Source organism: Mizuhopecten yessoensis, unplaced genomic scaffold (assembly GCF_002113885.1).
Source record: "Mizuhopecten yessoensis strain PY_sf001 unplaced genomic scaffold, ASM211388v2 scaffold11099, whole genome shotgun sequence".
Taxonomy (NCBI): Eukaryota; Metazoa; Mollusca; class Bivalvia; order Pectinida; family Pectinidae; genus Mizuhopecten; species Mizuhopecten yessoensis.
The window spans coordinates 91637-105194 of record NW_018408879.1 but is presented as its reverse complement, the minus strand read 5'-3'; the positions used below and the strand labels follow the sequence as shown (position 1 = coordinate 105194).

Genomic DNA, 13558 nt, shown 5'->3' with positions numbered 1-13558 from the left:
GCATGCATGTAATATTTAATTTGCTATGCATACAAGTAAACGTTCACATATATTATATTATATATAGTATTTAAATACTCGTGCATATATATGAAATTAAATGAAATTAAATATCTCACCCGAACATACACAGAGTATATACGCATACACTTATGGTTATACACAGGCTTATATATGTATGTAATCCACACATAAACACACGTACAAAATATACTCACACGCGTGCACCTATTTATACATATATAAATACATACATTAGTAGCATGCATGTAATATTTATTATGCCAACCATGGATGGAAATGGGTTGGGTTTTTTGGTATGATATCTGTATAACTATTTTAATGAAAACTGACATTATGTACAGAATGTCAAGTCATTTTTTGGCTGTGTTTACTGTGTAAACATGACAGTCACTCAATGGCCCTCTGGTACAAGGTCCGATATGTCATTGTGTGTCTTGACGAGTATTTTGGGCGAGTCCTGTGCAACTTTATAGAAGATACGTCCGTCGTTTGTCCAGTAAGAGTAAATGTTCTTTGCTTTTCTGGCCTTGCCTAGACTTTTAATCAATGCCTGACGATTAGCTGTTAAGTCCTCTGATATAAAAATGTTTTGCCTGGGTTCTTTCAATTTACTTTTTGCCTAAAAAAATAAATTTTTGACCTTCCAGTTCCGCAGGCGACAAATGATCTGAGCTTTACCATTCCTCACATGGATTTAAGGTTATCATATCTAGAGATACATTCCCACTGATGGATTGAAGGTTATCAGATGTAGAGGTACATTCACACTGATGGATTGAAGGTTATCAGATCTAGAGATACATTCACACTGATGGATTGAAGGTTATCAGATGTCGAAGTACAATCACACTGATGGATTTAAGGTTATCCGATCTAGATATACATTCACACTGATGGATTGAAGGTTATCAGATCTAGAGGTACATTCACACTGATGGATTTAAGGTTATCAGATCTAGATACATTCACACTGATGGATTTAAGGTTATCATATCTAGAGATACATTCACACTGATGGATTGAAGGTTATCAGATGTAGAGGTACATTCACACTGATGGATTTAAGGTTATCAGATCTAGGGATACATTCAAACTAATAATTTAAGAATAACACCAAACACGAGTTTGTTGTCGACACCATTTATTTAAATAAAATCTCATTCAATATAAAAGCAAACAAAAACGTCATTACTTCATTTAATTCATAACAATAATGCTAATAAAACATTAATTAAAACGAATGCAAGTACAAAGTGTAACAAAACTGGCACATCAACATATCTGTGTATAATTTACAAACGCTATTGACAGCTTCAAGAATAACCTGTCCTTTTCATAAATAAATATCTGTCTACGTTCAACCACATTGAAGAACACATACAACATACCAAAATAGAATGTTGCAGTTTAAACAATAATTCAGAATGTAGTTCTGATAGAAAACCAAACCAATCGGTTCGATATATGAAATATTCTTCTTACAATAGGTTGTTTACTTACACACATGTCATCATATCTTCATAACAGATTCGTATTACCTCACCCGTGTTAAAAAGGAGTTTCTTCAAATTATTTGTGGGGAAAATGAGATATATACTCTCCTTTTATTTGTAGTCTATATGCCCCAGATACCGAATTTACATGTTTATGATTTATATAATGTAAATGCATATCATTTGTAAACTTGCACTATCTTACTATCGTTCAGCAGGGTTTATAGGAACTACGTACCGAACTAGGGCAGTTTCAGGTTTTTTAGGAAATTATCCAAACAAGTGTCCTTATGGAAGATATTCATTATCACTCTGGAAAACATACATTTATGTACATATAAACAGAGGTTTGAAGATCGGAAACTTGATACATAAAATAGAGCTCCGCCATTTTGCATCTTGTGTGTTAAGGTTTGGGATGTGAAATCGGCTGTCAAATATAATATATCATTGGCTTTTTAACATTTATATAGGGTATTTAGTACTACCAACAAATACCTACATTATGTATGTATATATTCTGTCTATTATCACAAAACACTATATTATGTCTTCAACGTTATCTATGTACTGAGCTCCAGATCATCCGTGTTTAACCAGCGCGTATGTACGAAGTATAAACAACGCCCCTTTATCCATATTACATTGGAAACGTGTCACTCCACAGGGAGCATTATTTAGTATGATATATGGCAAACGTAAATCGTTTTTTTCACCGGCTCATTTGTTCGGTGACAATAGTTGGAATAGTCCCTGCTGCGATTGCTCCGACGAGTCTGCGCTATTCTTATGTCATCATATGTAGCACCCCCTCTTAGAAATACCGATGTAAATACTAGTAAATAGTGTGAGAGTTCAAGTGGCCATTATAGGTGATTACATTGTACCTATTAGGCCTCTTACTGGTATATGATGTGTGCGTGATACTAATCATATCGTCATATACCTAATACAGTACATCGCAGTTAGTTAAAATGTCCGTAACATATTCCACCTTTGTTACACTGAAATACTCGCAAAATTTCAAATGCTCACAATATTGCAGTTGTTTTGTGTGGTATTTTGGCTAAATTTGGGAGATAAACAATCAACAACAGCAGAAAAATATACATAGATCAAATATTTTAGGGTTAAAGGGGGTTCTGATAAAATTGTTTCTCCAAACTAGCATTAGTTTTGATATGAAAAGTCTTTTGAAAATGATATCCAAATAAAAAGTGTCGCACGGCACTTACATAACCGAAGTTTTGTTTTAGTAAATATTCCAAATATATTATATATTTAAATTGGCAATGTAACGATAATCATCGATAACAACTTTGAGTGCCGTTTTCCTACAAGTGTTCCTTTTGGGTACAGTGACGTTAATAAACTGTTGGATGGAACAAGGAACTGGGTGCGTAATGTTTCGCAGGAATCGCTGAACAAATCTATCCATCATTTTCTATAGTTGGGATGGGGGGAGGGGGGGGGATCGTGTTGTCAAACCTTTCAATTTCGATTTCGCTCTCGGACTTGACACTGTCTCTTTTCCTTGTAATAGCTTACCTCATTTAATTGAACTTGTGTATTCTGTACTTCTTAATTACTTTTTTTTCATTTCAGACAAAAATGTCAATTTAAAGTCATCAAGTAGACATGTAAATGTTATGTCATCAATGAGGTCTGAGATAACAGGCGTTATCAACTGATTACACATGTTGACATTCCAACTGGACAGGTGAATCTGATTATACATGTGCCAAATAGCTATAATTATCTATAGGTTACCGGTTCACAGTGTACAAAATGTACTTATCAACATCAGTGGCCTTGGGGAAATGACCAGCACACGGCAGGTGTCAATGTACCAGGACTGATAACATCGGCGATTAGCTATGTTTAAACAAAAAAGGGAAAATTGTCTGTCGGTTGTATTTATGCCGTCGTGTTATTCAGTCAAGGACACTGCTGACTCATTTTATCAGCTATTTCCCTCGACCTACTAAGCTTTATAACAAGCGTGACAATCTAGATTGTTTTCCCTGAATCTATTCAAGAGTAGCTTCACTGCTTCTCAAACCTATGGTGTTTATAAGCCGTAGATGGTTTGGTACTCAAAGGCTTGATAAGAATATCATGTTTTCCGTGACTGCTTTTATAAATGCAGGTTGATGAAGATTATGGAGTTAATGGTTCCCATCATGATCGCATTGCTAAACCTGCTATTTGCGAGACAAAGGTCGATGTTTTGATAATGTTCATAAGTTTGTCACTACCCCCGGCTCTCGCTTTATTATTTTTAATTTGAACTAAATTTACTTGGCGGATGTCGTCGATAAAGTAGTAGACGCTTAATGTTTTAGAGCATGTGGTCTTATGCTTCTTGAACTTTTTTTCAATGGTCCCCATGTCAATCTTCCCATTGTTTATATTTTGCCGTAGTCATATCGATTTTAAGTTTGAATAAGGGTTTCGTTGATGCTTCACCATTTCCTTGTTTTTGTTGTTTTCTCTCCCTCGCGCTTACGGTATACAGATGGAATCCAGATGACTTTAATTTCTTTGTCAATGTAATCTGATATTAAGATAAATAATCAACTCAGTTTATGATTTTCATACGAGTTGTAATGATGAATTCATTTTTGTTTTTCAATTAAAAAAACAAACTGGAAGTCCAACAAAGGCACAGACTCAACATCAGTATAACACTGTAACAATATATCAAGTATCACTATTGGATGTGACAAACAGATAATCAGCATGGTTTCTACGGCACGACATCAACATAACTCTATCATTTTGTTTCTGATAATAACAATTCTTAATGGATTTGTCCTCAGATATTTGTTGTTCCAGAATTTGTTTGGATTACCCATACAACAACAAAGTTTTAATAAATCATGTGGTCTACAAAACAGATATATTCCTACTAAACATTTATATCTACTTAACCTTTAATGCTTAACGTTTTTATTACAGGAAGTTAGGCTATCATCTCACAATCAATACGTGTTTGTATATCACAGTACAATATTACATAAATTTGATACACTAGACTTTCATTATGATTACGTCTTCCTCAGATAAGAAATTATAGCAATACATTTTATCCAAAGATATCAAACCATAGCAACATATGCTACCATTAATGAATACTTTGCTGACTTAACATCAATAGGATAATCAAAGCATCATGATTTTGGTTTGTTTTGTGTTGTGGTCCTTTTCCCCACCGCTACTCTTGAAGCAGGTAGTGCTTTTGCCCGTCCTCTGCCTCGCTCAGCTTTTTGCTACAAGAGAAAATAACGATTACAGCACTATACTTACGTGAATTACCAAAAGGCGTTATACACAACAGAACTAATCAATGTGAAATAATTATCATCAGGTGTCTACCAGTAGACATACTGTCCAGCCCACCCACTAGTAAATACTGTCTCATTGTTCAGTGAACTAACTACTATATATAAAATATTTTTTTGCTTAATCCACAAAGTTTAAAGACAATGTCTTTTCTTTTCTTTTTACTTTTGACTGAAGCCATTTCGACAGGTATACAAGGAGTAATTGAAACAAATTGTAAGTATATATAATTAGTTGTAACAGAACTTACCCTTTCCTGATATCGCCTTTCAAAGTAGTCCATATCTGATTCCCCTGGACGTCTCATAGCCGACATTCTCTCCGCCAGGTCAGCATCCGTCTCATCTGAATGTCCTGCACCTCCTGGGTACCAGCAAATTACAGCGTGTTACTGAACTTTAAAACTTTTTACATTCTTTACCAAAGACACCATTCTTATAAAACAACTGTTTATTTTGAAAGGAACAAATATATCACACTTTTGTGAGAAACAATGTACCTGCTATAGCTCTTTGTTTCGTCTGATGATGTTTGATAGACTGAACGTTTCCCCGGAGGAAAGGATTGTCCGACGAAGTAATAGGCTGGTTCAAAAACTCAAGGGAAGGTGCACCTAAAACAGAGGTTACATATAAAAACCTGTATGTAAAATAGATCATTTATAAAACAAATCGTATGTAATATCGCAAGAACGATCTTTAAATATGTATGTTGGCATTTCAAAAACCATTACAAAGGAGGGGGGGGGGGGTTAATTTTAACGAGTTTACGAAGTTAATCTATTTCCCATGTCATGTACATTCGACAATTTACTAGCTAACCACATTAGTTGTTAAGTTGTTCATTCAATCACATTTTCAGTTGAGATGGCCAATGTGTAATGGTCAATTTCACCGGCAGGAATATTAAACAGCCACGCCAACACACAAATAACAAAATCACTCAGTAGAGGTAAAATAAGATACCTTCATTTTGGTGGTCATTGGGTCTCATCACAGGGGTCAGTTGACCTCTCGTCAGAATAACCTGTTTCATTCAATTTGATTTCTTCCTTAAGGTTTTTTTTCAACCAAACTTCTTATAACATTGTTCTTAAAAGACATTTGCACACCAATGTGGTATTGCATAAAATTAATTAAAGTAATCTATAATAAAAATCTATCTCAATCATTAATAGTCAACCGTGATTGTGGTTTTCGAGCTGTTATAATGAGTAGCCTGTACGGTAATATCCAAGCTGTTATAATGTGTAGCCAGGACTGTAATATCCAATCTGTTATAATGAGTAGCCAGGCCTGTAATATCCAATCTGTTATAATGAGTAGCCAGGACTGTAATATCCAATCTGTTATAATGAGAAGCCAGGACTGTAATATTCAATCTGATATAATGAGTAACCAGGACTACGGTTTTCAATCTAATATAATGAGTAGCCAAGACTGTTATTTCCAATCTGTTAAAATGAGTAGCCAGGACTGTGGTTTTCAATCTAATATAATGAGTAGCCAGGGCTCTGGTTTTCAATCTTATATAATGAGTAGCCAGGACTGTGGTTTCCAATCTGTTATAATGAGTAGCCAGTACTTTGGTTTTCAATCTAATACCAGTACTTTGGTTTTCAATCTAATATAATGAGTAGCCAGGGCTCTGGTTTTCAATCTAATATAATGAGTAGCAAGGACTGTGTTTTCCAATCTGTTACAATGAGTAGCCAGGACTGTGGTTTCCAACCTGTTAAAATGAGTAACAAGGACTGTGGTTTCCAATCTGTTATAATGAGTAGCAATGACGGTGGTTTCAAATCTGTTTTGATAAGTAGCCAGAACTGTAGTTTCCAATCTGTTTTAATGAGTAGCCAGGACGGTGGTTTCCAATCTGTTTTAATAAGTAGCCAGAACTGTAGTTTCCAATCTGTTTTAATGAGTAGCCAGGACGGTGGTTTCCAATCTGTTTTAATGAGTAGCCAGGACTGTGGTTTCTATTCTGTTATAATGAGTAGCCAGGACTGTAGTTTCCAATCTGTTTTAATGAGTAGCAAGGGCTGTGGTTTCCAATCTGTTAAAATGAGTAGCCAAGACTGTGGTTTCCAATCTGTGATAATGAGTAGCCAGAACTGTGGTTTTAAATCTGTTATAATGAGTAGCCAGGACTATGGTTTCCAATCTGTTATAATTAGTAGCCAGGACTATGGTTTCCAATCTGTTATATTGAGTAGCCAGGAGTGTGGTTTCCAATCTGTTATAATGAGTAGCCAGGACTATGGTTTCCAATCTGTTATAATTAGTAGCCAGGACTATGGTTTCCAATCTGTTATAATGAGTAGCCAGGACCATGGTTTCCAATCTGTTTTATTGAGTATTAATTCAACTAGAACACTGACAGGTCAGTAAGGGCCCCGTCTTGTGGCAATATATCCCCCATAATCATCAAGAAGCAATCTCCCCATATAGCTGAGCTTGACGTTTGACATTTGGACTTCAAAAAGAATCGCAAGGAAGCAAAATATACATTTTACATGTACTATGATGCGAGTCTTGTTTCCTTCCACCTCCATATTTGTTGGGCTAACAGAAATGTAAATACCGGTGCAATACTCATTTGTTAGCTTTGATTTGTTTTATTTCACCTTATATACCTCCTCCATCAAGAGCATGGGTCAAAGTCAGAGATCCATTTTGTCTTTGACCTTTGGACCGAAATGACCTTGACCATTATTCCAGTGACCCTGATCTTTAGTCAGTTGAATTATTCTTTAATTCCGACCAAATTTGCTTCATAATATCATAACAAAATATTCATCAGCGAAAATACAAAACTTGACCTTGACCTTTTGGACCCCGTAGCCTGGACTTTAGGTCAGTTGACTCTGTGTTAAGTTCAGAACAAGTTTGCTACATAATAACATAAAAAAAGTTCATCAGTAAAAAGATACAATAATTGACCTTGACATTGACCATGTAACCTTGACCTTAAGTCAGTTGACTCCTTTTTAAATTCGGACCAACTTTGCTTCATAATGTCATAACAAAATGTACATCAGTGAAAAGATATAAAATTGACCTTGACCTTTGTTCCAGTGACCTTGCCCTTTGGTCAAATGACTCCTTGTTTAATTCCCACAAACATTGCTTCAAAGTGTCATAATAAAAAATGTTCACCAGCAAAAAAATACTAAATTTTACCTTGACCTTTGACCGAGTGACCTTGACCTACAGTCAGTTGACTCTTTGATAAATTCCGACCAACTTTGCTTCATAAAGTCATAACAAAATGTTCATCAGGGAAAAGATTCAAAATTTGACCTTTGACCCAGTGACCTTGACCTTTGGTCAATTGACTCCTTGTTTAATTCTGACCAACATTCCTGCATAATGTCATAACAAAATGTTCATCAGGGAAAAGATATAAAATTTACCTTTCCCCTTTGACCCAGTGACCTTGACCTTTGGTCAATTGACTCCTTGTTTAATTCTGAGCAACATTGCTTCAAAGTGTCATACCAAAATTTTCACCAGTGAAAAGATACAAAATTTAACCTTGACCTTTGACCCAATGACCTTGACATTTGGTCAGGTTGACTCCTTGTTTAATTCTAATTAATTTTGCTTCATCATGTCATAACAAAATGTTCATCAGTGAAAAGATGCAAAATTTGGATTTGACCGTGACCTTTGAACCTAATGACCTTGACCTTTGACCTTGAGTTTTTACCTCAAAGTGTATTTTTGTGAACTGAACATCTTGACCAAGTTTCATGTACATCGGTCAATAAATACCAAAGTTATCAGCCAGGAACAAAATTTGTGGACGGACAGACAGACAGAGTGATTACTAAAGGGCACCCGTATCTCTGATACGGGGCCCTAATAATATTAAGTCCATTCCTCAAATGAACTTAGATGTTACAAGTACCTTAAACCCAAACAAAAAGGCCAGATTACAATGGTAAATTATTTGATGTCACATTTTTTTTTTTTTTTTAAATACCACAGTGATAGCTACACAAAAAAACACACATAATACAAATTGAAAACACTAATAACCTTGAAAATTAACGTTTAGGTGTACGTGGGTCAAATAATGATTTACACAAAAACCAGGAATCAGCCAAATGTAGGGATTTTTTTTTATTTGGCCTTAGTACCTTACAATGTATTAATGGACTTACCTGTTCCACTTGGGTCAAGTCTCATGTAGCCATCCATTAACGAAGAGAAGCCGGTCACTCCACCCATGGCCTGGTAGGGAACACCTTCTTGACCAACAGGATGACCTCTAGCTAATCTCTCATCTTTGGTTTCCACTATCATCTCATGTGCATTGTATGGCTCTCCACAGCCACATGTATAGGAACTTTTAAATCTCTCACATTTACAGCCACCTTTTATAAGTAAGAAATTCCACACATTAACTGCTGTCTTCATTAAAGAGTAACAAATCCCACAAATCGACACCTCAATGTAAAGTATATGACTGCTGCAGACATTAATTGTTTGTGTAACTGTGTATCAACAGCTTTGTTTTACATTTATCATACATGTGATAAAAATAACCATATAGCAATTTATTAAGCTTCATTTATTTAATAACATACATACCCATATAGATGTTTGGAATTACATCTGTATCATGGTCATATTCAAAACATACATAAGTCAAAAAACAAACAAAAACTGACTGACATGAAATGTAAATTTAAAAAAAAGTTTTTTCCTGAATTAAGAGTATGGAACAGGAAATGAACCCTTATGAGAAAATGATTAAAATATTACCTTTTCCTCAGATTTGTGCTCATACAATTGGGTGATAATTATGCATTAATGCAATATATATGTTCTTGTTGTACCTAGCCTTTTACAGTATGTATATCAAACCCTTACCTGTTTTACATTTAAATGGTTGTTTTGAGGAATGGTCGTCAGAAAAGTGTTTACATGTACACCTCAGGGCCTGACTCCCATTACGGGGCACAAAATGGTAGGAAACACAGCCACACCCCTTCACTTTACAGGGCAGCAATATTGGACGATCATCTGGAAGGTTTTCAAAGTCTGTTTTGTGACTTGAATATCTACATGAATAAAACAGGGATTGGTCTGAAGATACAATAAATATTAAATTCAAAATCTTTTAGAATTGGACGATTGTTCAGAATGCTCTCAAAGTCAGTTTTGTGACCTGACTATCTACACAAATATAACATGGATTGGTCTGGAGATACAATATAATTTCATTAATGTATTTTCTTTTGTGCAAATTTCTAAAGGATTCAACTTCCTATTGAACCAACATTTATCTTGCATATCTGATATTAATCTTTACAGATGTTTATCACATTGAAAAGGAACTACATCGAATTATGTTAACGTTATAAAATGTATGTACAAAAAGAATAAACAAGTGAGAGTGTGGTTTATTACTTACTTGTGAGTGCAAAAACAGTTTGTTTCTGGACCTACAAGTTTACAGTCCATGCCATTTGGTGCTGCCCATGCTGTGAATATTCTATTTTTAAGCCGCTAAAAACAAAAACAAAATACAAAATTTAAAAACAGGAAGTGATATACTTGGCAATGTATGAATTTGTTGCCTTACTTCATAAAAATATTTCATACATCTTGTTTTTTTAATATTCTTTTCATTTCTGCTCAGTCAAACTATATAACTAGCAGAGAAAGGCTCCCGATGAGTTTTGGTGTTCTAAGGTACAACTGATCCACTTTTCTAGTTGTAAAACATTAAAACAAACAGATATAATCCATATAAACAGTATGATCCGTGACTGATCAGGGATGTTCAAATTTCATATTTAGAGTACTGGACCACAGCTGGCTGATGCTGACAAAACCTACTAGTCCAACCTATGTTTTCATATGAAATACTGAAAAATGTCACCAGCCCTTACATAAAATCTATTACTTTCAGGCACAGGACTTGAGATATTGCCTTGATATGTGCTCTCATCATGTATATCCACAACTATACCCTTACCTCCTCTGTAAATAAAATGAGCCAGAATATGGTCAAAGTAGTTTAAATGCAGCTACATATTAATGTCCAAAACTAGTTATATATAAAAAGCTACTTCTTTTTAATATCCCATGACTTACAAGGTTTTAAAGTTGAGATTTTTTTTGAATTGAAAAAAACACATATTGCTTTATGTCTTTTTAGATAGTGAGATATTGCTGTAAATCAGCAGGAATCAGTCTCCAATAATATATATAACCTCTGTAGTACCATATTCTTAAATACTACCTTTACCGTAGAAAACAAATATGATACTGATCATTATGTACATAAGATACATCTCTTTATTTATAGATCAACATTTGCCTTGTAGCAGAACTTTATTGGCTTGATCCCTGGGAACCAAGTTGCTCGATTGGTAGTGTCTGTCAAACAGTTGGATGGTCCCTTGGTGCATTTGTCTTTCTCCTGTTACAGTATAAAATGTTAAGGCTTACCATTGGCAGGACTTTTTTCTTGTAAGCTTCATACTGCTCCGGTGTAAACATGACACCACCATCATCATCTCCAACTATGCTGAAATATCAGAATTAATAATGTCAGTCATATGATAAAAAAAAACTTGAAACATTTTGTAAACCATATCAGAATAAACATAGAAATACTGTAAATTTTATCAGTGCAAAGTATGGATACTGCATTTACTCTGTAGTGTATCAGTAACTGGATACTTCTTTATGAGTGTAAACATAAGGACTGATTACATGTGAAGGGGAACTGGACTGGGTCGATCTTCGGCGACCAGGAATCTCAATCGGTAGAGCATCCGTCTAGAGTTTGAAGTGTCCTGGGTTCGAACCCTGTTCTGGCCATGCACTTTTCCTCTCCTGTTACACATGCAGGGAAGGCAACACATGGATTTCACCCCAAATCTCTAAACTCTGTAAAGTACTTTAGTAGGGTAGGGAAGACTATTTCATATTTTCACAATATATTGTTTACATACCAGATGTAAGTTGATCGACCATGTCAATAATCGACTGCACTATTTCATGTTAACCATATCAAAATATATACCTAATGTATGAAATACATCTTTTGATCACATTGATATTCTATCTTACTGCCAATATATCTGGATATAAAAAAAACTACAGTGTACTGTACGTGTAGGATTTCATCCTCAAACCTAGACAGAGTTTCTAATCAACGCGCTACATTTATATCAACACTACTCACACTTTTATCTAAGACTATAACTTTGACTACTGTAAGTCTTCATACTGTCAAAAGAAATGCATTTCAACTGTTTCACAGTTTCAAAATACAGGGACGTGAGAACTTGTTACAGCTATATTTGACCCTAAATTAACAGATTAAGGTGTTCAGAGTAATTTTACATGTTTTATGCGTTAAGATCGACGTTCGGTAAAAATGCCAACCCCAATGATTACATAAGTAAAATTACTCTGAAAACATTAGTTAATTAGGTCTAAATATGTACACTGTAACAAATTATCAGGTCCCTATGTTTCATACATGTGATCTACGTGCCTGCACAGGTGTTCGTTACAAATGTCCGAAATACACATACTGTATGCTATACTGATATATATATGGGTCACAGCACCATATAACGTTACATGTAAATTTAGCGTATGTGCATTTCACTGTTTCAGACATTTGTAACGAGCCCCTGTAATGAGTGGAATATATGGGCATTTTTTATATCAGATTTGTATTTACCGTTTATATTCCAGGTAAGCATCAACTGACGCGCCAGAATTTCCACCAAACTTCAAATGATACTGCCTCTCAGCCATCTTAAACTATGAAAGTAGCGAACCAGCAAAACATGTAGGGCTATTCTGAAACTGCTTCTGACACTTCGAACACACGATGCAAAGGTTATTTTTGTTCCTTTTTTGTCAATTAATGATATATAGAGGAATATTCAAATATACAGCCATATCTGGCAAAATATAATCCTAGATTCTCCACCGATACAATATTGAAGCGTTCAGCTAGCAACATGTAAACAGGAAGAAGAGGGGAGGTAACTCTAATTTCAAAATATCTCTGGAATATTTAATACGATTTAATACGATAAGTAATGGACGCAGGCTGTAAGCATCTGTGTCCATATTAGTTGATATAACAATATTTACAGTATGCTATACTTCTGTTGTACAATTAGCATGTCCTTCATCATATATATAAAATTAAGTTAATTATTTGTTGGTATTTTCCCAGTGATTGTCCAGTAAAATTTCAAAATGTTTGACATCCTCTGCATCTATGACATGTTGCGGCAAGTTGTTCCAGGCATCTACTACGCTGAAGCTGAACAAGTTTTTTCTAATGTCTAGGTTACAGCGCTATTTGAATATTTTTTGTGAGTGTCCCCTTGTCCTGCTGGTGGTATCCATATTGAAACGAATCTGGTCTGTCGTCTCCTCTTGAGGGTTACACTCAAGCCTACTGTATGTCGTGGGAAATGCTGATCACAGATCGTCGTATTAGCCAAGATTGTCAAAGAATAACTCAACGCCTCAAATCAAGTGCAATACATATATTCTGATAATATCATAAGATTAAATATTTATTACAGAGGTACAATATGGAATTTCAACTCTCACTCTGTTTACTCTATTTACAATAAATGATTACAATCTAGAGGATGTCCCAGTATTTATATTAATTGTCTAAATGGTAGCGTCTAAAAA

At 34.9% G+C, this 13558-nt stretch overlaps 1 protein-coding gene across 1 annotated transcript; it reads right to left on the bottom strand.

The window, feature by feature from the left end:
* Positions 1-4106: 4106 nt before the first annotated feature.
* Positions 4107-12871, bottom strand: LOC110465728 (protein FAM221A-like). The gene is made up of 8 exons (XM_021521742.1): positions 12579-12871; positions 11330-11408; positions 10287-10381; positions 9743-9933; positions 9031-9243; positions 5362-5475; positions 5113-5225; positions 4107-4789 (listed from the first exon to the last, which is right to left on the bottom strand). The coding sequence occupies exons 1-8, from the start codon at positions 12653-12655 to the stop codon at positions 4691-4693; spliced, it is 981 nt and encodes a 326-aa protein (XP_021377417.1). The 5' UTR covers positions 12656-12871; the 3' UTR covers positions 4107-4690.
* Positions 12872-13558: the final 687 nt, after the last annotated feature.

Bases quoted from the DNA above. Each gene is read 5' to 3' on its own strand.
- LOC110465728 (XM_021521742.1), bottom strand. From the start codon at position 12,655: ATGGCTGAGAGGCAGTATCATTTGAAGTTTGGTGGAAATTCTGGCGCG. The intron at 10,382-11,329 runs GTAAGCCTTAAC...TTTTGTTTTTAG, and splicing joins AGAAAAAAGTCCTGCCAATG to CGGCTTAAAAATAGAATATT. The intron at 9,244-9,742 runs GTAAGGGTTTGA...TACTTATAAAAG, and splicing joins ACCATTTAAATGTAAAACAG to GTGGCTGTAAATGTGAGAGA.